The following is a 27,861-nucleotide window of genomic DNA, read 5'->3' on the forward strand; positions in this document are numbered from 1 at the left end:
GATTGGCTGTTGAACTGTGTAGGGAAAAGGGAAGCTCAAACGAAAGACATGTTTACGAGTACGTGATAAGAAGCCAGAAACAGAGGAGGCAAGAAGACCGAAATACCTGTACATTTTATACAACGTAAGCGAGAAATCTTCTGGGGACAGACTCTTATCATATTTTCCTATTCACGTTTGATTGGTTTATTGTTAAAAGGACAAAATGGGTTGCTGGTTCTCCAAAAACTCCAAGAGAAAATCACCCGAAAAGGAACCTACTCCGACAACGGTGGAAGAGAAGACGAACAGCAGTAGTAACGCCAACAACATTGACCCCTGCAGCAATACAACGGAGGATCCACCGAAACAATATAGCTGGGACAAACGTGAAAAGGTATGGAGATGATGCATGCATGTCCAGGGAGACTAGCGGTGAGGACGCATGCATGGCTAGGGATACTAGCGGTGAGGACGCATGCATGGCTAGGGAGACTAGCGGTGAGGACGCATGCATGGCTAGGGATACTATCGGGGAGGATGCATGCATGGCTAGGGATACTATCGGGGAGGACGCATGCATGGCTAGGGATACTATCGGGGAGGATGCATGCATGGCTAGGGATACTAGCGGTGAGGACGCATGCATGGCTAGGGAGACTAGCGGTGAGGACGCATGCATGGCTAGGGATACTATCGGGGAGGATGCATGCATGGCTAGGGATACTATCCGGGAGGACGCATGCATGGCTAGGGATACTATCCGTGAGGACGCATGCATGGCTAGGGATACTATCCGTGAGGACGCATGCATGGCTAGGGATACTATCGGTGCATGGTTAGGGTTAGAACGAGTCAAATTCACCCAAGGCTGAAAAACGGCCAAAAAACGTTGGTTGAGAACGAACACTAGCGCCAGGCAATAGCAAATGAATTAAAACGCTGAGTCTCTTCTGACTGGAATGATCATTAGAATTTAATTTCCCTAAATGGCACCGAAAAAATGTCACCCTTTTTATTTGACCACTACAGTCTGTTCATAGGACGAAACTGAAAAATAACAACTGGTGTAGAAAGTAAACAGGTGCGGATACATCGATGGTGCCAAGTGTGCTAATGTCTGTATAAGGAGGAAGTAGGAAACAAATTGTAACCTTTGACTATTTCTGGTCTAGCGATCGATGAACGCAGAGTACGCTGCTCACTCAACCTTGTGTCATTAGAAAGAGAAGATTATCCTGATTTATAATGGTGACTTGAAATATATATATATATATTACACACACATTGCGAAATATACCAGCATGCCTCTCCATAAGAAAACAAGGGGGGAGCTCAGCTTTCCAATGGAAAAAAGTATTTCGGGGCTAGCGTTTGATGACAACGGAGTACACTGCCCAGCATTACACAATTAGAAAGAGGAGATTATCGTGATTAAAATGGTGTCCGACTTGAAAAATTCAAATATACAGATTGCGAGATATTATGTAAAATAAAGACATACCTATATTTCCCCTACTGGAAACAATGGGACGACCTCAGAGTTCCATAATTTTTTTTTGTTTATTGTTGACGTTTTAGCTATCAGAAATTGGTCAAATCATTATAAATAATAGTTTATCCTGATTTTAAAATGGTGTAGAACTTAAAACCATTCAAATACATACATTTTGAGATATTTGGTGAAAAAGACAGACACGTCCCTATTTTCCCAAAACAATGGTAGTCTGAAAGTTCTAAGATCAGTCTTTTATTTAACCAGCTTACCATTTATATACTACTATTTGCCTTTTTTGTGTTTAACATTTTGTGGTTTGTAATGTAGCGATTAAGAGCGTTGGCCAGTAACCGAAAGGTGGCTGGTTCGAATCCCCGAACCGACTAGGTAAAAAATATGTTATGTACCCTTGAGCAAGACACTTACCCAGGGTCCCTCTGGATAAGAGCGTCTGCTCAATGACCCTCAGGCAGCCTTTCTTAATGCATGGGTCGCGACTTGTCAGAGTAAATGTATAATTATTTTATAATTTACTGGAATTGATTTGGCCAAGTGCATCTACGCACTGCTTAGCAGCGGTCTCTGTTCAGTTTGGCAGCTGCGGTAGAGGGAGATGCCCGCGTGCTTCGCGGTTTACCGGATCATTTTTATGTTGCAGTTTTGTTGAAGATCACTCCGCAACACACGACGCAGCGCTGTCGTTCAGCAGCAGAGGATGCGCTGTCGCTCAGCAGCAGATGATGCGCTGTCGCTCAGCAGCAGAGGATGACTTGTCATTCCCACTCGCCATCACTCACCGATGTCATCAAATGGTCTCATGCTAGCCACAAGTTCTGACTGAGCTCAATTGTCATGAAACACAAATACAGTGATGAGTTTCTCTCTCTTTCATACAAACTTTGAGAAGTAACGAGGAGCGCCCACAATGTGTTTTGTGTGGGGAAGTGCTTAACGATAGTACTGAGTCAATCAAAAAACGAATAAATGAATAAAACGACACGTCCACAGCATGACGGTAAACCCAGGGAGTTGTTTCAGAACGGGGCAGAATGCTTCAGGAAACAGGGCTTCGACAGTGGAAAAGTAGGTCAACTAGCAAGGCACTGTTGTCATTTTATAACAGGTGATGATCAGCGGGCATAAGGGAGTACTATCTATCAAAAAATACCCTGGCCTTGTACACAGCTAATAGCTCATGTTAGCCAAAGCTAGCTAGTTACTGATAGTGAAACCCAGTAACAGTACAGATGAAAACTGATCAGGCCTACTGTACATCTCACTGTAGAAATTATTGTTGAAAACACATCTAGGTTGGAACTGTTGCTGTTAAAATACAAGTAATAATTGTTATTCTGAACTGGAATAAACTGATTGAAGCAAGATGCTTTTTGAGGTAAACTCACTCACACAGTTCTGGGTTGTTCATCTACTACAGGAAGTGGTCTCCTGCCTGACTGTGAAAGCAGTAGATGTTCTGATCCAGTCTGGCACCACACACAGTCCCCGAAGGCAGGGTTCTCAAGTACAGAAACAGTGTCATTGCTGAGTATGACCTCAGTGTTAAACTGTCAAACTGAGCCCAGAATAGACCTGCTTGTTGAAAACCTCAACCAGCCACACACCTCTCATTGTGTGTGTGTGTGTGTGTGTGTGTGTGTGTGTGTGTGTGTGTGTGTGTGTGTGTGTGTGTGTGTGTGTGTGTGTGTGTGTGTGTGTGTGTGTGTGTGTGTCCTGGTCTACATCTGGGTGAATTGATCAATCTGTTTATTCCAGTTCAGAATAAAACATATGTATTTTAACAGCAACATTTCAAACCTAGACTTTATTTTAACAATAATTTCCACAGTAGAATGTGCAGTAGGAACTAATATCTGTCTCTATGCAGATTGACCCTGAGGAACTAATATCTGTCTCTATGTTGATTAACCCGAAATAACTAATATCTGTTTCTATGATATGATTTGATTTGATTCTTGTCCTGTCCCCCTGCAGGTTGATCCTAAGGACTTTATGCTAACGGGGCTGAAGGATGCCACGGTGGGCCGTCTGCCAGGCAAGCTGGACGGACAGCAGTTTGTCATCCAGGACTGTGACAACTGTAAGATCTTCGTGTTGGACCACTCCGCCACCATCACCATCGACGACTGCACCAACTGCTGCATCGTTATGGGGCCGGTGAAGGGCAGTGTGTTCTTCAGGGACTGTAAGGATATCAAGTGTGTGGTGGCCTGCCAGCAGTTCAGGACCAGGGACTGTCAGAAGATGGAGGTGTTCCTGTGCTGCGCCACTCAGCCCATCATCGAGGCGTCCACGGGGATGAAGTTCGGCTGCTTCCAGTACTACTACCCCGAGCTGGCCTTCCACTTCAAGGACGCAGGCCTCAGCATCTTCAACAACAACTGGAGCAACGTCCATGACTTCACGCCCGTCTCAGGGGAGACCAACTGGAGCCTGCTGCCTGAGGACACTGTGGTGTTGGACCATGTTCCGGCCCCTGACCCGGAGTCCGAGTTTAAATCAGTCCGGGTCTCAGCTGAGGCATCCCGCAGCATCGTACCCATGACCAAAGGAGGCAGACGCAAGGAGAGTGACGAGTCCTGTCTGTTTGTGTTCTTCGCTGGGGACTACACCACTGCTAACGCCCGGAAACTCATTGATGAGGTGAGCAAGTGGAGGGAGGGTGAGGAGGATAAATGAGTCTGCTAAATGACTTAAAGTAATTTCTAAAAATGAGGAGGAGGGAAGGTTAGACACTTTGTCATACAGTTAAAGGTCTCCTTCCCTTGCTGCAATGGTTCTATTTCTGGCCTTTCCATTAAGGTCCTTCTGATCTAAACTACTGGTCATCCTCCAGATGAGGAAGTGACTCAAGGTCCTTCTGATCTAAACTACTGGTCATCCTCCAGATGAGGAAGTGACTCAAGGTCCTTCTGATCTAAACTACTGGTCATCCTCCAGATGAGGAAGTGACTCAAGGTCCTTCTGATCTAAACTACTGGTCATCCTCCAGATGAGGAAGTGACTCAAGGTCCTTCTGATCTAAACTACTGGTCATCCTCCAGATGAGGTAGTGACTCAAGGTCCTTCTGATCTAAACTACTGGTCATCCTCCAGATGAGGAAGTGACTCAAGGTCCTTCTGATCTAAACTACTGGTCATCCTCCAGATGAGGAAGTGACTCAAGGTCCTTCTGGTGTTGGTGCATCCTCATTGTTTACTAGTCTGTTGGTGTTGGTGGATGTTAGTTAAGGATTGATATGAGTGCTTTGGAAGAAAACGTCTGCTAAATGGCATACATTATTTGTGTTCATGGTTTCATCGGTTCGCTTCCGGGTTGGAGCGAGCGGTCGCATTCGCACTTCGCTCCGCAGGTAGTATAACTTTTCATTACATTTCATTACATTTCATTATAGTACAACGGTTTGATTTGTCTAATCTTAGCAATTTCTTCTTAGCTAGCTACATAGCCGTCTTTGTATCAAAGATAATTGCGTAATTATCGTACTTCGTCGTCCTAACGTAGTCTACACTGCTATCTGCCCAGCAGCTAGCCAGCTAGCCAGCTAGCAAACGTCCACCGTCTACCGAATAGCAGCACTGTAGAAACTATTACACTCAACGGAACGACTTGATTAGTGTAGTGTTAGCTAGCTACATAGTTGTCTTTGCTGTCTTCGTATCCAAGATAATTGGGTAGTTTAGAGTGTGTAGTTTTAGAGTGATTATCTTAATTTACCGAGGTTAGCTAGCCAGCTATTTGTCGTCCTTAACGTAGGAAACACTGCTAGCTAGCCAACAGCTAGCCAACGTCTACCGAATAGAACTTCCGCACTCAACAACCCGGTCGCATTCCGCTTCGCTCCACAGGTAGTATCACATTTTCATTTCATTTCATTACAGTACAACGGTTTGATTTGTTTGATCGTAGCTAGCTACATAGCTAGCTACATAGCCGTCTTTGTATCAAAGATAATTGTGTAGTCTAGAGCGATTTTCTAGGTTAGCTAGCCAGCTATTGTCGTTCTTTTAACGCAACGTAACGTAATCAACACTGCTAGCTAGCCAGCTAGCCACCGAATAGCAGCACTGTAGCAGCACTGTAGAAACTATTACACTCAACGGAACGACTTGATTAGTGTAGTGTCAACAACGCAGCCACTGCCAGCTAGCCTACAAAGTCAACAACGCAGCCACTGCCAGCTAGCCTACTTCAGCAGTACTGTATCATTTTAATCATTTTAGTCAATAAGATTCTTGCTACGTAAGCTTAACTTTCTGAACATTCGAGACGTGTAGTCCACTTGTCATTCCAATCTCCTTTGCATTAGCGTAGCCTCTTCTGTAGCCTGTCAACTATGTGTCTGTCTATCCCTGTTCTCTCCTCTCTGCACAGACCATACAAACGCTTCACACCGCGTGGCCGCGGCCACCCTAATCTGGTGGTCCCAGCGCGCACGACCCACGTGGAGTTCCAGGTCTCCGGTAGCCTCTGGAACTGCCGATCTGCGGCCAACAAGGCAGAGTTCATCTCAGCCTATGCCTCCCTCCAGTCCCTCGACTTCTTGGCACTGACGGAAACATGGATCACCACAGATAACACTGCTACTCCTACTGCTCTCTCTTCGTCCGCCCACGTGTTCTCGCACACCCCGAGAGCAGCTGGTCAGCGGGGTGGTGGCACCGGGATCCTCATCTCTCCCAAGTGGTCATTCTCTCTTTCTCCCCTTACCCATCTGTCTATCGCCTCCTTTGAATTCCATGCTGTCACAGTTACCAGCCCTTTCAAGCTTAACATCCTTATCATTTATCGCCCTCCAGGTTCCCTCGGAGAGTTCATCAATGAGCTTGATGCCTTGATAAGCTCCTTTCCTGAGGACGGCTCACCTCTCACAGTTCTGGGCGACTTTAACCTCCCCACGTCTACCTTTGACTCATTCCTCTCTGCCTCCTTCTTTCCACTCCTCTCCTCTTTTGACCTCACCCTCTCACCTCCCCCCCCTACTCACAAGGCAGGCAATACGCTTGACCTCATCTTTACTAGATGCTGTTCTTCCACTAACCTCATTGCAACTCCCCTCCAAGTCTCCGACCACTACCTTGTATCCTTTTCCCTCTCGCTCTCATCCAACACTTCCCACACTGCCCCTACTCGGATGGTATCGCGCCGTCCCAACCTTCGCTCTCTCTCCCCCGCTACTCTCTCCTCTTCCATCCTATCATCTCTTCCCTCTGCTCAAACCTTCTCCAACCTATCTCCTGATTCTGCCTCCTCAACCCTCCTCTCCTCCCTTTCTGCATCCTTTGACTCTCTATGTCCCCTATCCTCCAGGCCGGCTCGGTCCTCCCCTCCCGCTCCGTGGCTCGACGACTCATTGCGAGCTCACAGAACAGGGCTCCGGGCAGCCGAGCGGAAATGGAGGAAAACTCGCCTCCCTGCGGACCTGGCATCCTTTCACTCCCTCCTCTCTACATTTTCCTCTTCTGTCTCTGCTGCTAAAGCCACTTTCTACCACTCTAAATTCCAAGTATCTGCCTCTAACCCTAGGAAGCTCTTTGCCACCTTCTCCTCCCTCCTGAATCCTCCTCCCCCTCCCCCCCCCTCCTCCCTCTCTGCAGATGACTTCGTCAACCATTTTGAAAAGAAGGTCGACGACATCCGATCCTCGTTTGCTAAGTCAAACGACACCGCTGGTTCTGCTCACACTGCCCTACCCTGTGCTCTGACCTCTTTCTCCCCTCTCTCTCCAGATTAAATCTCGCGTCTTGTGACGGCCGGCCGCCCAACAACCTGCCCGCTTGACCCTATCCCCTCCTCTCTTCTCCAGACCATTTCCGGAGACCTTCTCCCTTACCTCACCTCGCTCATCAACTCATCCCTGACCGCTGGCTACGTCCCTTCCGTCTTCAAGAGAGCGAGAGTTGCACCCCTTCTGAAAAAAACCTACACTCGATCCCTCCGATGTCAACAACTACAGACCAGTATCCCTTCTTTCTTTTCTCTCCAAAACTCTTGAACGTGCCGTCCTTGGCCAGCTCTCCTGCTATCTCTCTCAGAATGACCTTCTTGATCCAAATCAGTCAGGTTTCAAGACTAGTCATTCAACTGAGACTGCTCTTCTCTGTATCACGGAGGCGCTCCGCACTGCTAAAGCTAACTCTCTCTCCTCTGCTCTCATCCTTCTAGACCTATCGGCTGCCTTCGATACTGTGAACCATCAGATCCTCCTCTCCACCCTCTCCGAGTTGGGCATCTCCGGCGCGGCCCACGCTTGGATTGCGTCCTACCTGACAGGTCGCTCCTACCAGGTGGCGTGGCGAGAATCTGTCTCCTCACCACGTGCTCTCACCACTGGTGTCCCCCAGGGCTCTGTTCTAGGCCCTCTCCTATTCTCGCTATACACCAAGTCACTTGGCTCTGTCATAACCTCACATGGTCTCTCCTATCATTGCTATGCAGACGACACACAATTAATCTTCTCCTTTCCCCCTTCTGATGACCAGGTGGCGAATCGCATCTCTGCATGTCTGGCAGACATATCAGTGTGGATGACGGATCACCACCTCAAGCTGAACCTCGGCAAGACGGAGCTGCTCTTCCTCCCGGGGAAGGACTGCCCGTTCCATGATCTCGCCATCACGGTTGACAACTCCATTGTGTCCTCCTCCCAGAGCGCTAAGAACCTTGGCGTGATCCTGGACAACACCCTGTCGTTCTCAACTAACATCAAGGCGGTGGCCCGTTCCTGTAGGTTCATGCTCTACAACATCCGCAGAGTACGACCCTGCCTCACACAGGAAGCGGCGCAGGTCCTAATCCAGGCACTTGTCATCTCCCGTCTGGATTACTGCAACTCGCTGTTGGCTGGGCTCCCTGCCTGTGCCATTAAACCCCTACAACTCATCCAGAACGCCGCAGCCCGTCTGGTGTTCAACCTTCCCAAGTTCTCTCACGTCACCCCGCTCCTCCGCTCTCTCCACTGGCTTCCAGTTGAAGCTCGCATCCGCTACAAGACCATGGTGCTTGCCTACGGAGCTGTGAGGGGAACGGCACCTCAGTACCTCCAGGCTCTGATCAGGCCCTACACCCAAACAAGGGCACTGCGTTCATCCACCTCTGGCCTGCTCGCCTCCCTACCACTGAGGAAGTACAGTTCCCGCTCAGCCCAGTCAAAACTGTTCGCTGCTCTGGCCCCCCAATGGTGGAACAAACTCCCTCACGACGCCAGGACAGCGGAGTCAATCACCACCTTCCGGAGACACCTGAAACCCCACCTCTTTAAGGAATACCTAGGATAGGATAAAGTAATCCTTCTGACCCCCCCCCCCCCCCCTTAAAAGACTTAGATGCACTGTTGTAAAGTGGCTGTTCCACTGGATGTCATAAGGTGAATGCACCAATTTGTAAGTCGCTCTGGATAAGAGCGTCTGCTAAATGACTTAAATGTAAATGTAAATGTTTCATTGCTTCCTGTTTGTAATAACTCCAGGCCTCTGGGAAAGGGTTTAACGGTGTCATTGCTTCCTGTCTGTATTACCTCCAGGCCTCTGGGAAAGGGTTTGTGTTGATCCAGACTAAGGAAGTGTCCATGCGCCCAGAGGACGTCAGTAGAGTGTTCCAGAACGATGCAGAGGGACTCCTAGAGTGGATCACCAACGGTAAGGAACACAGACTGTCCCAAATGGCACCCTATTCCCTATATAGTGCACTACTTTTGACCAGGGCCTGCAGACAATCCGCATATCATCTGTGTTAATCATTCAATAGTCGGTTTGAGACTAGGGCCGACGTCGGGCCGAGACTAGGGCCGAGACTAGGGCCGAGACTAGGGCAGACGTCGGTCTGAGACTAGGGCCGAGACTAGGGCCGCCGTCGGTCTGAGACTAGCTGACGTCGGTCTGAGACTAGCTGACGTCGGTCTGAGACTAGCTGACGTCGGTCTGAGACTAGGGCAGACGACGGTCTGAGACTAGGGCCGACGTCGGGCTGAGTCTAGGGCCGACGTCGGGCTGAGACTAGGGCTGAGACTAGGGCCGAGACTAGGGCAGACGTCGGGCTGAGACTAGGGCCGACGTCGGTCTGAGACTAGGGCCGAGACTAGGTCTGAGACTAGGGCCGAGACTAGGGCAGACGTCGGTCTGAGACTAGGGCCGAGACTAGGGCCGAGACTAGGTCTGAGACTAGGGCCGAGACTAGGGCTGAGACTAGGGCCGACGTCGGTCTGAGACTAGGGCCGACGTCGGGCTGAGACTAGCTGACGTCGGTCTGAGACTAGGGCTGAGATTAGGGCAGACGTCGGGCTGAGACTAGGGCCGAGACTAGGGCAGACGTCGGGCTGAGACTAGCTGACGTCGGTCTGAGACTAGGGCAGACGTCGGGCTGAGACTAGGGCCGACGTCGGGCCGAGACTAGGGCTGAGACTAGGGCCGAGACTAGGGCAGACGTCGGGCTGAGACTAGGGCCGAGACTAGGGCCGCCGTCGGTCTGAGACTAGCTGACGTCGGTCTGAGACTAGCTGACGTCGGTCTGAGACTAGCTGACGTCGGTCTGAGACTAGCTGACGTCGGTCTGAGACTAGCTGACGTCGGTCTGAGACTAGCTGACGTCGGTCTGAGACTAGGGCAGACGTCGGGCTGAGACTAGGGCCGACGTCGGGCTGAGTCTAGGGCCGACGTCGGGCCGAGACTAGGGCTCGGGCCGAGACTAGGGCCGAGACTAGGGCTGAGACTAGGGCCGAGACTAGGGCTGAGACTAGGGCCGAGACTAGGGCAGACGTCGGGCTGAGACTAGGGCCGACGTCGGTCTGAGACTAGGGCCGAGACTAGGGCTGAGACTAGGGCCGACGTCGGGCTGAGACTAGCTGACGTCGGTCTGAGACTAGGGCTGAGACTAGGGCAGACGTCGGGCTGAGACTAGGGCCGAGACTAGGGCAGACGTCGGTCTGAGACTAGGGCCGACGTCGGTCTGAGACTAGGGCTGACAACGGTCTGAGACAAGGGCCGACGTCGGGCTGAGACTAGGGCTGAGACTAGGGCCGAGACTAGGGCTGAGACTAGGGCAGACGTTGAGCTGAGACTAGGGCCGACGTTGGGCCGAGACTAGGGCCGAGACTAGGGCCGAGACTAGGGCCGAGACTAGGGCCGAGACTAGGGCCGAGACTAGGGCTGAGACTAGGGCCAACGTCGGTCTGAGTCTAGGGCTGAGACTAGGGCCGACGTCGGGCTGAGACTAGGGCCGACGTCGGGCTGAGACTAGGGCCGACGTCGGGCTGAGACTAGGGCCGAGACTAGGGCAGACGTCGGGCCGAGACTAGCTGACGTCGGTCTGAGACTAGGGCAGACGTCGGGCCGAGACTAGGGCCGAGACTAGGGCCGAGACTAGGGCTGAGACTAGGGCCGACGTCGGTCTGAGACTAGGGCAGACGACGGTCTGAGACTAGGGCCGAGACTAGGGCCGACGTCGGGCCGAGACTAGGGCCGAGACTAGGGCAGACGTCGGTCTGAGACTAGCTGACGTCGGTCTGAGACTAGGGCAGACGTCGGGCTGAGACTAGGGCCGAGACTAGGGCCGAGACTAGGGCCGAGACTAGGGCCGAGACTAGGGCCGACGTCGGGCTGAGACTAGGGCTGAGACTAGGGCCGACGACGGTCTGAGACTAGGGCCGAGACTAGGGCCGAGACTAGGGCCGACGTCGGGCTGAGACTAGGGCCGAGACTAGGGCCGAGACTAGGGCCGAGACTAGGGCCGACGTCGGTCTGAGACTAGGGCTGAGACTAGGGCCGAGACTAGGGCCGAGACTAGGGCCGAGACTAGGGCCAACGTCGGTCTGAGACTAGGGCTGAGACTAGGGCCGACGTCGGGCTGAGACTAGGGCAGACGTTGGGCCGAGACTAGCTGACGTCGGTCCGAGACTAGGGCAGACGTCGGGCCGAGACTAGGGCCGAGACTAGGGCTGAGACTAGGGCCGACGTCGGTCTGAGACTAGGGCAGACGACGGTCTGAGACCAGGGCCGAGACTAGGGCCGACGTCGGGCCGAGACTAGGGCCGAGACTAGGGCAGACGTCGGTCTGAGACTAGCTGACGTCGGTCTGAGACTAGGGCAGACGTCGGGCTGAGACTAGGGCCGAGACTAGGGCCGAGACTAGGGCCGAGACTAGGGCCGAGACTAGGGCCGAGACTAGGGCCGACGTCGGGCTGAGACTAGGGCCGAGACTAGGGCCGAGACTAGGGCCGAGACTAGGGCCGAGACTAGGGCCGGACGTCGGCGGTCTGAGACTAGGGCAGACGACGGTCTGAGACTAGGGCCGAGACTAGGGCCGAGACTAGGGCCGACGTCGGGCCGAGACTAGGGCCGAGACTAGGGCAGACGTCGGTCTGAGACTAGCTGACGTCGGTCTGAGACTAGGGCAGACGTCGGGCTGAGACTAGGGCCGAGACTAGGGCCGAGACTAGGGCCGAGACTAGGGCCGACGACTAGGGCCGAGACTAGGGCCGAGACTAGGGCCGACGTCGGTCTGAGACTAGGGCCGAGACTAGGGCCGACGTCGGTCTGAGACTAGGGCCGAGACTAGGGCCGAGACTAGGGCCGAGACTAGGGCCGACGACGGTCTGAGACTAGGGCCGACGTCGGTCTGAGACTAGGGCAGACGACGGTCTGAGACTAGGGCCGAGACTAGGGCCGAGACTAGGGCCGACGTCGGGCCGAGACTAGGGCCGAGACTAGGGCAGACGTCGGTCTGAGACTAGCTGACGTCGGTCTGAGACTAGGGCAGACGTCGGGCTGAGACTAGGGCCGAGACTAGGGCCGAGACTAGGGCTGAGACTAGGGCCGACGTCGGGCTGAGACTAGGGCTGAGACTAGGGCCGACGACGGTCTGAGACTAGGGCCGAGACTAGGGCCGAGACTAGGGCCGAGACTAGGGCCGACGACGGTCTGAGACTAGGGCCGACGTCGGTCTGAGACTAGGGCCGAGACTAGGGCCGAGACTAGGGCCGACGTCGGGCCGAGACTAGGGCAGACGTCGGTCTGAGACTAGCTGACGTCGGTCTGAGACTAGGGCAGACGTCGGGCTGAGACTAGGGCCGAGACTAGGGCCGAGACTAGGGCTGAGACTAGGGCCGACGTCGGGCTGAGACTAGGGCCGAGACTAGGGCCGACGACGGTCTGAGACTAGGGCCGAGACTAGGGCCGACGTCGGTCTGAGACTAGGGCTGAGACTAGGGCCGAGACTAGGGCCGACGACGGTCTGAGACTAGGGCCGAGACTAGGGCCGAGACTAGGGCCGAGACTAGGGCCGACGTCGGTCTGAGACTAGGGCCGAGACTAGGGCTGAGACTAGGGCCGAGACTAGGGCCGAGACTAGGGCCGAGACTAGGGCAGACGTCGGTCTGAGACTAGCTGACGTCGGTCCGAGACTAGGGCAGACGTCGGGCCGAGACTAGGGCCGAGACTAGGGCTGAGACTAGGGCCGACGTCGGTCTGAGACTAGGGCAGACGACGGTCTGAGACTAGGGCCGAGACTAGGGCCGAGACTAGGGCCGAGACTAGGGCAGACGTCGGTCTGAGACTAGCTGACGTCGGTCTGAGACTAGGGCAGACGTCGGGCTGAGACTAGGGCCGAGACTAGGGCCGAGACTAGGGCCGACGTCGGGCTGAGACAAGGGCTGAGACTAGGGCCGACGACGGTCTGAGACTAGGGCCGAGACTAGGGCCGAGACTAGGGCCGAGACTAGGGCCGACGACGGTCTGAGACTAGGGCCGACGACGGTCTGAGACTAGGGCCGACGTCGGTCTGAGACTAGGGCCGAGACTAGGGCCGAGACTAGGGCCGAGACTAGGGCCGATGTCGGGCCGAGACTAGGGCAGACGTCGGTCTGAGACTAGCTGACGTCGGTCTGAGACTAGGCAGACGTCGGGCTGAGACTAGGGCCGAGACTAGGGCCGAGACTAGGGCTGAGACTAGGGCCGACGTCGGGCTGAGACGTCGGGCTGAGACTAGGGCCGACGACGGTCTGAGACTAGGGCCGAGACTAGGGCCGAGACTAGGGCCGAGACTAGGGCCGACGTCGGTCTGAGACTAGGGCTGAGACCGTCGGTCTGAGACTAGGGCAGACGTCGGGCTGAGACTAGGGCCGAGACTAGGGCCGAGACTAGGGCTGAGACTAGGGCCGACGTCGGGCTGAGACTAGGGCCGAGACTAGGGCCGACGACGGTCTGAGACTAGGGCCGAGACTAGGGCCGAGACTAGGGCCGAGACTAGGGCCGACGTCGGTCTGAGACTAGGGCTGAGACTAGGGCCGAGACTAGGGCCGACGACGGTCTGAGACTAGGGCCGACGTCGGTCTGAGACTAGGGCAGACGACGGTCTGAGACTAGGGCCGAGACTAGGGCCGAGACTAGGGCCGACGTCGGGCCGAGACTAGGGCCGAGACTAGGGCAGACGTCGGTCTGAGACTAGCTGACGTCGGTCTGAGACTAGGGCAGACGTCGGGCTGAGACTAGGGCCGAGACTAGGGCCGAGACTAGGGCTGAGACTAGGGCTGACGACTCGGGCCGAGACGTCGGGCTGAGACTAGGGCCGACGACGGTCTGAGACTAGGGCCGAGACTAGGGCCGACGTCGGTCTGAGACTAGGGCTGAGACTAGGGCTGAGACTAGGGCCGAGACTAGGGCCGACGACGGTCTGAGACTAGGGCCGACGTCGGTCTGAGACTAGGGCAGACGACGGTCTGAGACTAGGGCCGAGACTAGGGCCGACGTCGGGCCGAGACTAGGGCCGAGACTAGGGCAGACGTCGGTCTGAGACTAGCTGACGTCGGTCCGAGACTAGGGCAGACGTCGGGCCGAGACTAGGGCTGAGACTAGGGCCGACGTCGGTCTGAGACTAGGGCAGACGACGGTCTGAGACTAGGGCCGAGACTAGGGCCGAGACTAGGGCCGACGTCGGGCCGAGACTAGGGCCGAGACTAGGGCAGACGTCGGTCTGAGACTAGCTGACGTCGGTCTGAGACTAGGGCAGACGTCGGGCTGAGACTAGGGCCGAGACTAGGGCCGAGACTAGGGCCGAGACTAGGGCTGAGACTAGGGCCGACGTCGGGCTGAGACTAGGGCTGAGACTAGGGCCGACGACGGTCCGAGACTAGGGCCAAGACTAGGGCCGAGACTAGGGCCGAGACTAGGGCCGAGACTAGGGCCGACGTCGGTCTGAGACTAGGGCCGAGACTAGGGCTGAGACTAGGGCCGAGACTAGGGCCGAGACTAGGGCCGAGACTAGGGCCGACGACGGTCTGAGACTAGGGCCGACGTCGGTCTGAGACTAGGGCCGAGACTAGGGCCGAGACTAGGGCCGAGACTAGGGCCGACGTCGGGCCGAGACTAGGGCAGACGTCGGTCTGAGACTAGCTGACGTCGGTCTGAGACTAGGGCAGACGTCGGGCTGAGACTAGGGCCGAGACTAGGGCCGAGACTAGGGCTGAGACTAGGGCCGACGTCGGGCTGAGACTAGGGCCGAGACTAGGGCCGACGACGGTCTGAGACTAGGGCCGAGACTAGGGCCGACGTCGGTCTGAGACTAGGGCTGAGACTAGGGCCGAGACTAGGGCCGAGACTAGGGCCGAGACTAGGGCCGACGACGGTCTGAGACTAGGGCCGACGTCGGTCTGAGACTAGGGCCGAGACTAGGGCCGAGACTAGGGCCGATGTCGGGCCGAGACTAGGGCAGACGTCGGTCTGAGACTAGCTGACGTCGGTCTGAGACTAGGCAGACGTCGGGCTGAGACTAGGGCCGAGACTAGGGCCGAGACTAGGGCCGAGACTAGGGCTGAGACTAGGGCCGACGTCGGGCTGAGACTAGGGCTGAGACTAGGGCCGACGACGGTCTGAGACTAGGGCCGACGTCGGTCTGAGACTAGGGCCGAGACTAGGGCCGAGACTAGGGCCGACGACTAGGGCTGAGACTAGGGCCGACGTCGATCTGAGACTAGGGCCGACGACTAGGGCCGAGACTAGGGCCGAGACTAGGGCCGATGACTCGGGCCGAGACTAGGGCCGAGACTAGGGCCGACGACGGTCTGAGACTAGGGCCGAGACTAGGGCCGAGACTAGGGCCGACGTCGGTCTGAGACTAGGGCCGAGACTAGGGCCGAGACTAGGGCCGAGACTAGGGCCGAGACTAGGGCCGAGACTAGGGCCGAGACTAGGGCCGACGACGGTCTGAGACTAGGGCCGACGTCGGTCTGAGACTAGGGCCGAGACTAGGGCCGAGACTAGGGCTGAGACTAGGGCCGAGACTAGGTCTGAGACTAGGGCCGAGACTAGGGCCGAGACTAGGGCCGAGACTAGGGCCGAGACTAGGGCCGAGACTAGGGCCGAGACTAGGTCCGAGACTAGGTCCGAGACTAGGGCCGAGACTAGGGCCGAGACTAGGGCCGAGACTAGGGCCGACGACGGTCTGAGACTAGGGCCGAGACTAGGGCCGAGACTAGGGCCGACAACGGTTTGCTGGTTCTCTGTGATGTATGATGACCTTTGAACCAAGAGAAGGGGGGGGGGGATAAGATCATCATAGTTGAAGGAAAGAATTGTGTTCATGAGTTCATTTTAGTGCTTATGATGATTAGGCATGCATTTCTGAAATGCAACTCTTGTTGCCACAGGCCCAGTGACAGCCCTGGAGTTGAATGGGGAGGGGGTAGTGGAGGCCTGCCAGAGCATGGCCAGTGACATGTTCAGCGGATCCAAGGTAAACAGCATTCCTGACATCTCTAGACAAAACATTTATTGTTGGGCCTACTGAGTGGCCCAGTGGTCTAAGGCACTGCATTGCAGTGTTAGCTGTGCCACTAGAGATTCTGGGTTCGGGTCCAGGTTCTGTCGCAGCCGGCCACTACCGGGAGGCTCATGGGGGCGACGCACAATTGGCCCAGCGTCGTCTGGGTTGGAGGGGGGTTTGGCCGGAAGGGATGTCCTTGTCCCATCGTGCACTAGCGACTTCTGTGGAGGGCTGTGTGCAGTGCATGCTGACACGGTCACCAGGTGCACGGTGTTTCCTCCGACACATTGGTGTGGCTGGCTTCTGGGTTAAGCTGGCATTGTGCCAAGAAGCAGCTCGGCTTGGTTGGGTTGTGTTTCGGAGGACGCACGGCTCTCGACCTTCGCCTCTCCCGAGTCCGTACGGGAGTTGCAGCGATGAGACTAACTACCAAGGTGATACTACGAAATTGGGGAGAAAACAGGGTTATTTTTAATTGTTTTACATTTATTGTTTTAATGTCAATGAGACTAACCTGGTAAAATACAATTTGAAAAAGATCAAGATTTTATCAATTGTACTGAGTTTTAGTCAGAACTGTACTCGCTAATAAAATAGTACCTGAATGTGAACTCTTGTTTCCTGTCCTTTTCCCTGCAGGTGTTTGTTTCAGACAACAGAAACACTTCCTCTAGAGATGTGGACAACTTCTTCAACTTTGCTGACATGCAGATGGGCTTGTGAATAAATCACTGTATGACCATCAAAACTTACTACACAACCAAGGATCTTTTTGTTATATTTTTTATACTAGTAGGTAGTGGAGAAGGACAGGTTAATCAACATAGTGATGGCAGAGAGGACAGGTTAATCAACATAGTGATGGTAGGTAGCAGAGAGGACAGGTTAACAACATAGTGATGGCAGAGAGGACAGGTTAATCAACATAGTGATGTTAGGTAGGAGAGAGGACAGGTTAATCAACATAGTGATGGTAGGTAGTGGAGAAGGACAGGTTAATCAACATAGTGATGGCAGAGAGGACAGGTTAATCAACATAGTGATGGTAGGTAGGAGAGAGGACAGGTTAATCAACATAGTGATGGTAGGTATCAGAGAGGACAGGTTATTCAACATAGTGATGGTAGATAGCAGAGAGGACAGGTTAATCAACATAGTGATGGTAGGTAGGAGAGAGGACAGGTTAATCAACATAGTGATGGTAGGTAGCAGAGAGGACAGGTTAATCAACATAGTGATGGTAGGTATCAGAGAGGACAGGTTAATCAACATAGTGATGGTAGGTATCAGAGAGGACAGGTTAATCAACATAGTGATGGTAGGTAGCAGAGAGGACAGGTTAATCAACATAGTGATGGTAGAGAGGACAGGTTAATCAACATAGTGATGTTAGGTAGGAGAGAGGACAGGTTAATCAACATAGTGATGGTAGGTAGTGGAGAAGGACAGGTTAATCAACATAGTGATGGCAGGTAGCAGAGAGGACAGGTTAATCAACATAGTGATGGTAGGTAGAGAGAGGACAGGTTAATCAACATAGTGATGGCAGGTAGCAGAGAGGACAGGTTAATCAACATAGTGATGGCAGGTAGCAGAGAGGACAGGTTAATCAACATAGTGATGGTAGAGAGGACAGGTTAATCAACATAGTGATGGCAGGTAGCAGAGAGGACAGGTTAATCAACATAGTGATGGTAGAGAGGACAGGTTAATCAACATAGTGATGGCAGGTAGCAGAGAGGACAGGTTATTCAACATAGTGATGGCAGGTAGCAGAGAGGACAGGTTAATCAACATAGTGATGGTAGGTAGCAGAGAGGACAGGTTATTCAACATAGTGATGGTAGGTAGGAGAGAGGACAGGTTAATCAACATAGTGATGGTAGGTAGCAGAGAGGACAGGTTAATCAACATAGTGATGGTAGATAGGAGAGAGGACAGGTTAATCAACATAGTGATGGTAGGTAGGAGAGAGGACAGGTTAATCAACATAGTGATGGTAGATAGCAGAGAGGACAGGTTAATCAACATAGTGATGGTAGGTAGCAGAGAGGACAGGTTAATCAACATAGTGATGGCAGAGAGGACAGGTTAATCAACATAGTGATGGTAGGTAGCAGAGAGGACAGGTTAATCAACATAGTGATGGTAGGTAGGAGAGAGGACAGGTTAATCAACATAGTGATGGCAGGTAGCAGAGAGGACAGGTTAATCAACATAGTGATGGTAGGTAGCAGAGAGGACAGGTTAATCAACATAGTGATGGCAGGTAGCAGAGAGGACAGGTTAATCAACATAGTGATGGTAGGTAGTGGAGAAGGACAGATTAATCAACATAGTGATGGCAGAGAGGGCAGGTTAATCAACATATTGATGGCAGAGAGGACAGGTTAATCAACATAGTGATGGCAGAGAGGACAGGTTAATCAACATAGTGATGGTAGGTAGCAGAGAGGACAGGTTAATCAACATAGTGATGGTAGGTAGTGGAGAAGGACAGGTTAATCAACATAGTGATGGTAGGTAGCAGAGAAGACAGGTTAATCAACATAGTGATGGTAGGTAGGAGAGAGGACAGGTTAATCAACATAGTGATGGCAGGTAGCAGAGAGGACAGGTTAATCAACATAGTGATGGTAGGTAGCAGAGAGGACAGGTTAATCAACATAGTGATGGCAGGTATCAGAGAGGACAGGTTAATCAACATAGTGATGGCAGGTAGCAGAGAGGACAGGTTAATCAACATAGTGATGGTAGGTAGCAGAGAGGACAGGTTAATCAACATAGTGATGGTAGGTAGTAGAGAGGACAGGTTAATCAACATAGTGATGGCAGGTAGCAGAGAGGACAGGTTAATCAACATAGTGATGGTAGGTAGCAGAGAGGACAGGTTAATCAACATAGTGATGGCAGGTAGCAGAGAGGACAGGTTAATCAACATAGTGATGGTAGGTAGTGGAGAAGGACAGATTAATCAACATAGTGATGGCAGAGAGGGCAGGTTAATCAACATATTGATGGCAGAGAGGACAGGTTAATCAACATAGTGATGGCAGAGAGGACAGGTTAATCAACATAGTGATGGTAGGTAGGAGAGAGGACAGGTTAATCAACATAGTGATGGTAGGTAGTGGAGAAGGACAGGTTAATCAACATAGTGATGGCAGAGAAGACAGGTTAATCAACATAGTGATGGCAGAGAGGAGTGGAGAAGGACAGGTTAATCAACATAGGGATGGCAGAGAGGACAGGTTAATCAACATAGTGATGGTAGGTAGCAGAGAGGACAGGTTAATCAACATAGTGATGGTAGATAGCAGAGAGGACAGGTTAATCAACATAGTGATGGTAGGTAGCAGAGAGGACAGGTTAATCAACATAGTGATGGTAGATAGGAGAGAGGACAGGTTAATCAACATAGTGATGGCAGGTAGGAGAGAGGACAGGTTAATCAACATAGTGATGGTAGGTAGCAGAGAGGACAGGTTAATCAACATAGTGATGGTAGGTAGGAGAGAGGACAGGTTAATCAACATAGTGATGGCAGGTAGCAGAGAGGACAGGTTAATCAACATAGTGATGGTAGAGAGGACAGGTTAATCAACATAGTGATGGCAGGTAGCAGAGAGGACAGGTTAATCAACATAGTGATGGTAGGTAGGAGAGAGGACAGGTTAATCAACATAGTGATGGCAGGTAGCAGAGAGGACAGGTTAATCAACATAGTGATGGCAGGTAGCAGAGAGGACAGGTTAATCAACATAGTGATGGCAGGTAGCAGAGAGGACAGGTTAATCAACATAGTGATGGCAGGTAGCAGAGAGGACAGGTTAATCAACATAGTGATGGCAGGTAGCAGAGAGGACAGGTTAATCAACATAGTGATGGTAGGTAGCAGAGAGGACAGGTTAATCAACATAGTGATGGTAGGTAGCAGAGAGGACAGGTTAATCAACATAGTGATGGCAGGTAGCAGAGAGGACAGGTTAATCAACATAGTGATGGTAGGTAGCAGAGAGGACAGGTTAATCAACATAGTGATGGTAGGTAGGAGAGAGGACAGGTTAATCAACATAGTGATGGCAGGTAGCAGAGAGGACAGGTTAATCAACATAGTGATGGTAGGTAGCAGAGAGGACAGGTTAATCAACATAGTGATGGCAGGTAGCAGAGAGGACAGGTTAATCAACATAGTGATGGCAGGTAGCAGAGAGGACAGGTTAATCAACATAGTGATGGTAGGTAGCAGAGAGGACAGGTTAATCAACATAGTGATGGTAGGTATGCAGAGAGGACAGGTTAATCAACATAGTGATGGCAGGTAGCAGAGAGGACAGGTTAATCAACATAGTGATGGTAGGTAGCAGAGAGGACAGGTTAATCAACATAGTGATGGCAGGTAGCAGAGAGGACAGGTTAATCAACATAGTGATGGCAGGTAGCAGAGAGGACAGGTTAATCAACATAGTGATGGCAGGTAGCAGAGAGGACAGGTTAATCAACATAGTGATGGAGGTACAGAGAGGACAGGTTAATCAACATAGTGATGGCAGGTAGCAGAGAGGACAGGTTAATCAACATAGTGATGGCAGGTAGCAGAGAGGACAGGTTAATCAACATAGTGATGGCAGGTAGCAGAGAGGACAGGTTAATCAACATAGTGATGGCAGAGAGGACAGGTTAATCATTCATAGTGATGGTAGGTAGGAGAGAGGACAGGTTAATCAACATAGTGATGGCAGGTAGCAGAGAGGACAGGTTAATCAACATAGTGATGGTAGGTAGCAGAGAGGACAGGTTAATCAACATAGTGATGGTAGGTAGCAGAGAGGACAGGTTAATCAACATAGTGATGGCAGGTAGCAGAGAGGACAGGTTAATCCCGGTCCCGTGTGGCTCAGTTGGTAGAGCATGGCGCTTGCAACGCCAGGGTTGTGGGTTCATTCCCCACGGGGGGACCAGGATGAATATGTATGAACTTTCCAATTTGTAAGTCGCTCTGGATAAGAGCGTCTGCTAAATGACTCAAATGTAAATGTCAAATGTTAATCAACATAGTGATGGCAGAGAGGACAGGTTAATCAACATAGTGATGGTAGGTAGCAGAGAGGACAGGTTAATCAACATAGTGATGGTAGGTAGCAGAGAGGACAGGTTAATCAACATAGTGATGGTAGGTAGGAGAGAGGACAGGTTAATCAACATAGTGATGGTAGGTAGCAGAGAGGACAGGTTATTAAACATAGTGATGGTAGGTAGCAGAGAGGACAGGTTAATCAACATAGTGATGGTAGGTAGCAGAGAGGACAGGTTAATCAACATAGTGATGGCAGGTATCAGAGAGGAACAGGTTAATCAACATAGTGATGGCAGGTAGCAGAGAGGACAGGTTAATCAACATAGTGATGGCAGGTAGCAGAGTAGGACAGGTTAATCAACATAGTGATGGAGGTTAATCAACATAGTGATGGTAGATAGGAGAGAGGACAGGTTAATCAACATAGTGATGGTAGGTAGGAGAGAGGACAGGTTAATCAACATAGTGATGGCAGGTAGCAGAGAGGACAGGTTAATCAACATAGTGATGGCAGGTAGCAGAGAGGACAGGTTAATCAACATAGTGATGGCAGGTAGCAGAGAGGACAGGTTAATCAACATAGTGATGGCAGGTAGCAGAGAGGACAGGTTAATCAACATAGTGATGGCAGAGAGGACAGGTTAATCAACATAGTGATGGTAGGTAGCAGAGAGGACAGGTTAATCAACATAGTGATGGTAGGTAGCAGAGAGGACAGGTTAATCAACATAGTGATGGTAGGTAGGAGAGAGGACAGGTTAATCAACATAGTGATGGCAGGTAGCAGAGAGGACAGGTTAATCAACATAGTGATGGTAGGTAGCAGAGAGGACAGGTTAATCAACATAGTGATGGTAGGTAGGAGAGAGGACAGGTTAATCAACATAGTGATGGCAGGTAGCAGAGAGGACAGGTTAATCAACATAGTGATGGTAGGTATCAGAGAGGACAGGTTAATCAACATAGTGATGGCAGGTATCAGAGAGGACAGGTTAATCAACATAGTGATGGTAGGTATCAGAGAGGACAGGTTAATCAACATAGTGATGGCAGGTAGCAGAGAGGACAGGTTAATCAACATAGTGATGGCAGGTAGCAGAGAGGACAGGTTAATCAACATAGTGATGGCAGGTAGCAGAGAGGACAGGTTAATCAACATAGTGATGGCAGGTAGCAGAGAGGACAGGTTAATCAACATAGTGATGGCAGGTAGCAGAGAGGACAGGTTAATCAACATAGTGATGGTAGGTAGGAGAGAGGACAGGTTAATCAACATAGTGATGGTAGGTAGCAGAGAGGACAGGTTAATCAACATAGTGATGGCAGGTAGCAGAGAGGACAGGTTAATCAACATAGTGATGGTAGGTAGCAGAGAGGACAGGTTAATCAACATAGTGATGGTAGGTAGCAGAGAGGACAGGTTAATCAACATAGTGATGGTAGGTAGCAGAGAGGACAGGTTAATCAACATAGTGATGGTAGGTAGCAGAGAGGACAGGCCAATCAACATAGTGATGGTAGAGAGGACAGGTTAATCAACATAGTGATGGTAGAGAGGACAGGCCAATCAACATAGTGATGGTAGAGAGGACAGGTTAATCAACATAGTGATGGTAGGTAGCAGAGAGGACAGGCCAATCAACATAGTGATGGTAGAGAGGACAGGTTAATCAACATAGTGATGGTAGAGAGGACAGGTTAATCAACATAGTGATGGCAGGTAGCAGAGAGGACAGGTTAATCAACATAGTGATGGTAGAGAGGACAGGTTAATCAACATAGTGATGGCAGGTAGCAGAGAGGACAGGTTAATCAACATAGTGATGGTAGAGAGGACAGGTTAATCAACATAGTGATGGCAGGTAGCAGAGAGGACAGGTTAATCAACATAGTGATGGCAGGTAGCAGAGAGGACAGGTTAATCAACATAGTGATGGCAGGTAGCAGAGAGGACAGGTTAATCAACATAGTGATGGCAGGTAGCAGAGAGGACAGGTTAATCAACATAGTGATGGTAGAGAGGACAGGTTAATCAACATAGTGATGGCAGGTAGCAGAGAGGACAGGTTAATCAACATAGTGATGGTAGAGAGGACAGGTTAATCAACATAGTGATGGCAGGTAGCAGAGAGGACAGGTTAATCAACATAGTGATGGCAGGTAGCAGAGAGGACAGGTTAATCAACATAGTGATGGCAGGTAGGAGAGAGGACAGGTTAATCAACATAGTGATGGCAGGTAGCAGAGAGGACAGGTTAATCAACATAGTGATGGCAGGTAGCAGAGAGGACAGGTTAATCAACATAGTGATGGCAGGTAGCAGAGAGGACAGGTTAATCAACATAGTGAATGGTAGGTAGGAGAGAGGACAGGTTAATCAACATAGTGATGGCAGGTAGCAGAGAGGACAGGTTAATCAACATAGTGATGGTAGGTAGCAGAGAGGACAGGTTAATCAACATAGTGATGGTAGGTAGCAGAGAGGACAGGTTAATCAACATAGTGATGGCAGGTAGCAGAGAGGACAGGTTATTCAACATAGTGATGGCAGGTAGCAGAGAGGACAGGTTAATCAACATAGTGATGGCAGGTAGCAGAGAGGACAGGTTAATCAACATAGTGATGGCAGGTAGCAGAGAGGACAGGTTAATCAACATAGTGATGGCAGGTAGCAGAGAGGACAGGTTAATCAACATAGTGATGGTAGGTAGCAGAGAGGACAGGTTAATCAACATAGTGATGGTAGGTAGCAGAGAGGACAGGTTAATCAACATAGTGATGGCAGGTAGCAGAGAGGACAGGTTAATCAACATAGTGATGGCAGGTAGCAGAGAGGACAGGTTAATCAACATAGTGATGGTAGGTAGCAGAGAGGACAGGTTAATCAACATAGTGATGGTAGGTAGCAGAGAGGACAGGTTAATCAACATAGTGATGGCAGGTAGCAGAGAGGACAGGTTAATCAACATAGTGATGGCAGGTAGCAGAGAGGACAGGTTAATCAACATAGTGATGGCAGGTAGCAGAGAGGACAGGTTAATCAACATAGTGATGGTAGGTAGCAGAGAGGACAGGTTAATCAACATAGTGATGGCAGGTAGCAGAGAGGACAGGTTAATCAACATAGTGATGGTAGGTAGCCCTAGCACTACACAGCTGGCCTCTGTTCATGACAAAAAAACGGAATGCAACATGCAATTAAACGGAATCGGTTTAATTCTGTACGACCATTTGAAAACAGGGAGGGGTTCAAAATACAGCGCTACCTTTAGAATATGTCAGTTGTTGCTTTAAACCGCACTCCACTCCACTCCGCCACACTCCAGTCCACTCCGCCACACTCCAGTCCACTCCGCCCCACTCCACTCCGCCATACTCCAGTCCACTCCGCCATACTCCAGTCCACTCCGCCACACTCCCGTCCACTCCACCACACTCCAGTCCACTCCGCCGCACTCCAGTCCACTCCGCCACACTCCAGTCCACTCCACTCCGCCGCACTCCAGTCCACTCCGCCACACTCCAGTCCACTCCACTCCGCCACACTCCAGTCCACTCCGCCACACTCCAGTCCACTCCGCCACACTCCAGTCCACTCCACTCCGCCACACTCCAGTCCACTCCAGTCCACTCCGCCACACTCCAGTCCACTCCGCCACACTCCAGTCCACTCCAGTCCACTCCGCCACACTCCAGTCCACTCCGCCACACTCCACTGCACTCCGCCACACTCCAGTCCACTCCGCCACACTCCAGTCCACTCCGCCACACTCCACTCCAGTCCACTCCACTCCGCCACACTCCAGTCCACTCCGCCACACACCACTCCACTCCGCCACACTCCAGTCCACTCCGCCACACTCCAGTCCACTCCGCCACACTCCAGTCCACTCCGCCACACTCCAGTCCACTCCACTCCGCCACACTCCACTCCAGTCCACTCCGCCACACTCCAGTCCACTCCGCCACACTCCAGTCCACTCCGCCACACTCCAGTCCACTCCGCCACACACCAGTCCACTCCACTCCGCCACACTCCAGTCCACTCCGCCCCACTCCACTCCGCCACACTCCAGTCCACTCCGCCACACTCCAGTCCACTCCGCCACACTCCAGTCCACTCCGCCACACTCCAGTCCACTCCACCGCACTCCAGTCCACTCCACTCCGCCACACTCCAGTCCACTCCGCCCCACTCCACTCCGCCACACTCCAGTCCACTCCGCCACACTCCAGTCCACTCCACTCCGCCACACTCCAGTCCACTCCGCCACACTCCAGTCCACTCCGCCACACTCCAGTCCACTCCGCCACACTCCAGTCCACTCCGCCACACTCCAGTCCACTCCACTCCGCCACACTCCACTCCGCCACACTCCAGTCCACTCCGCCACACTCCAGTCCACTCCGCCACACTCCAGTCCACTCCACTCCGCCACACTCCAGTCCACTCCGCCACACACCAGTCCACTCCGCCACACTCCACTCCGCCACACTCCACTCCGCCACACTCCACTCCGCCACACTCCAGTCCACTCCGCCACACTCCAGTCCACTCCGCCACACTCCAGTCCACTCCGCCACACTCCAGTCCACTCCGCCACACTCCAGTCCACTCCACTCCGCCACACTCCAGTCCAGTCCACTCCGCCACACTCCAGTCCACTCCGCCACACTCCACTCCACTCCGCCACACTCCAGTCCACTCCGCCACACTCCAGTCCACTCCACCGCACTCCACTCCGCCACACTCCAGTCCACTCCGCCGCACTCCAGTCCACTCCGCCGCACTCCAGTCCACTCCGCCACACTCCAGTCCACTCCGCCACACTCCAGTCCACTCCACTCCGCCACACTCCAGTCCACTCCGCCACACTCCAGTCCACTCCGCCACACTCCAGTCCACTCCGCCACACTCCAGTCCACTCCGCCACACTCCAGTCCACTCCGCCACACTCCAGTCCACTCCACTCCGCCACACTCCAGTCCACTCCGCCGCACTCCAGTCCACTCCGCCGCACTCCAGTCCACTCCGCCGCACTCCAGTCCACTCCGCCACACTCCAGTCCACTCCACTCCGCCACACTCCAGTCCACTCCACTCCGCCACACTCCAGTCCACTCCGCCACACTCCAGTCCACTCCACTCCGCCACACTCCAGTCCACTCCACTCCGCCACACTCCAGTCCACTCCACAGTTATAACATACAGCCAGGGGGGAAACGCTGTATTAGTTATTAGGCTATTAGAATTTCTTGAAAGTATTCTCTTCTTGTTTATATTGTGTATATTTTGGTATTCGCTGTTCTGTAAGGTAATTTTGTTGTGTGTGTGTGTAACACACATTGAAACCGTTGAGGTGAATGATCGGTGTAGAGTGAAGTTGCCCCTAGATTCTGATCTTGAATCAGTTTTGCATTTCCCCCACTAAAGTTTTACGTTAGGATTTGTGGAGGGGAAGAGTTGATCCAAGATCTGTAACCTAGGTGAAACTTTACCCCGTACATCATGTGTTTTCTCTGCGGTATTTGTTAGGGTCCTTGCTATCTGGGATCCTTGGGACGTCCCAAGGATCTGTCATCCCATTGAAGTTGACATTTAAAATAGTCTAGGTAAGAGTTAAGGTTCGCTTAGAGGTTAAGGGCTCGGACACAGCAGTAGCGGTTTCTGGCCCAGAGTACTTGGCCCCTCTGAACGTAATTTGTGAACCGAGTGCGCACAGATTTTACATGTAGATTCAGGTGAAATATGTCTGTGGTCAGGTGTCCCTAAAACACAGTGCGCTGAACGATCGGCAGACGAACGATAAATCCCCATTCGGTGCCATATGTGCAAGCCTTTCGAGTTAGGTTGAGGGTAGGGACGTCCCAACCATTCCCAATAGCACTAACACGTTTGTTTGGTTGAGCAGCAAGACAGTGGGACTTCCTTAGTGGTTACCTGAGTTACCTGTGTTGTTTCCAGACACGTTGTCAGGGTGATACTGGTGTAAATAGCTGACTGGACAATGCTGTGATTGAGTACAGGAGTGTATTCACTAGGAAATAAACAGAACCAAGAGGGACAAAATGGGGAGGAGACCTTTGGTGTGTACAAATAGACACCTCGAGCCACGTAATTCAGGTTGTACCTGCAATACTTTGGTTACACCAATGTAGACTACATCCATTATGTAAATAACTATTTCACCTATTTTAGTTCATTTTTTGGGGGGGGGGGGTGAATTAAATAAATGTTCTTAGAAAGCATTTAGAATGTAATGAAGACAGGAAGAGATGTAATGTTTTCTTTGGGACAGAACCTCATCCCTGTGATGAAATACCTGCTTCTCAAATGGTGCCCTAGTCCTCTACTTTTGACCAGGGTAGTGCACTATAAAAGGACTAGGGTGCTGTTTGGGAACCACCGTATACTTTAACATTTTGTATTTGTTGAAGGAATGATCTGATTGGGACTTTGTATTGCTAAATGTTTCCTATTGTATCTCTTGTAGAATCAAATGTCATTACTAATATATTAAAGATCCATTTGAATGTG

At 51.9% G+C, this 27,861-nt stretch overlaps 2 protein-coding genes across 41 annotated transcripts; both read left to right on the plus strand.

Moving 5' to 3' along the window:
• rp2 (RP2 activator of ARL3 GTPase) lies at window positions 1-17,007 on the plus strand. Its single transcript, XM_071342239.1, has 5 exons — window positions 1-376; window positions 3,470-4,138; window positions 9,019-9,133; window positions 16,132-16,217; window positions 16,887-17,007. Exons 1-5 carry the CDS (start codon window positions 206-208, stop codon window positions 16,968-16,970), a joined length of 1,125 nt encoding a protein of 374 aa, XP_071198340.1. The 5' UTR covers window positions 1-205; the 3' UTR covers window positions 16,971-17,007.
• On the plus strand, window positions 16,973-27,861 carry LOC139539368 (uncharacterized). Of its 40 annotated transcripts, none has more exons than XM_071342224.1 (6): window positions 17,092-17,162; window positions 17,202-17,273; window positions 17,657-17,696; window positions 17,813-19,423; window positions 19,467-21,557; window positions 21,699-27,861. In XM_071342224.1, the coding sequence occupies exon 6, from the start codon at window positions 24,600-24,602 to the stop codon at window positions 26,526-26,528; it is 1,929 nt and encodes a 642-aa protein (XP_071198325.1). In that variant the 5' UTR covers window positions 17,092-17,162; window positions 17,202-17,273; window positions 17,657-17,696; window positions 17,813-19,423; window positions 19,467-21,557; window positions 21,699-24,599; the 3' UTR covers window positions 26,529-27,861. The 40 variants fall into 40 exon arrangements, with proteins under 40 accessions (XP_071198324.1, XP_071198332.1, XP_071198333.1 ...); XM_071342230.1 differs by having other exon boundaries at window positions 17,147-17,241; window positions 18,306-18,337; window positions 18,533-19,423; XM_071342217.1 differs by lacking the exons at window positions 17,092-17,162; window positions 17,202-17,273 and having other exon boundaries at window positions 17,617-17,696; window positions 17,813-18,747; window positions 19,281-19,312; window positions 19,352-19,423.

Source organism: Salvelinus alpinus, chromosome 15, assembly GCF_045679555.1.
Source record: "Salvelinus alpinus chromosome 15, SLU_Salpinus.1, whole genome shotgun sequence".
Classification (NCBI taxonomy): domain Eukaryota; kingdom Metazoa; phylum Chordata; class Actinopteri; order Salmoniformes; family Salmonidae; genus Salvelinus; species Salvelinus alpinus.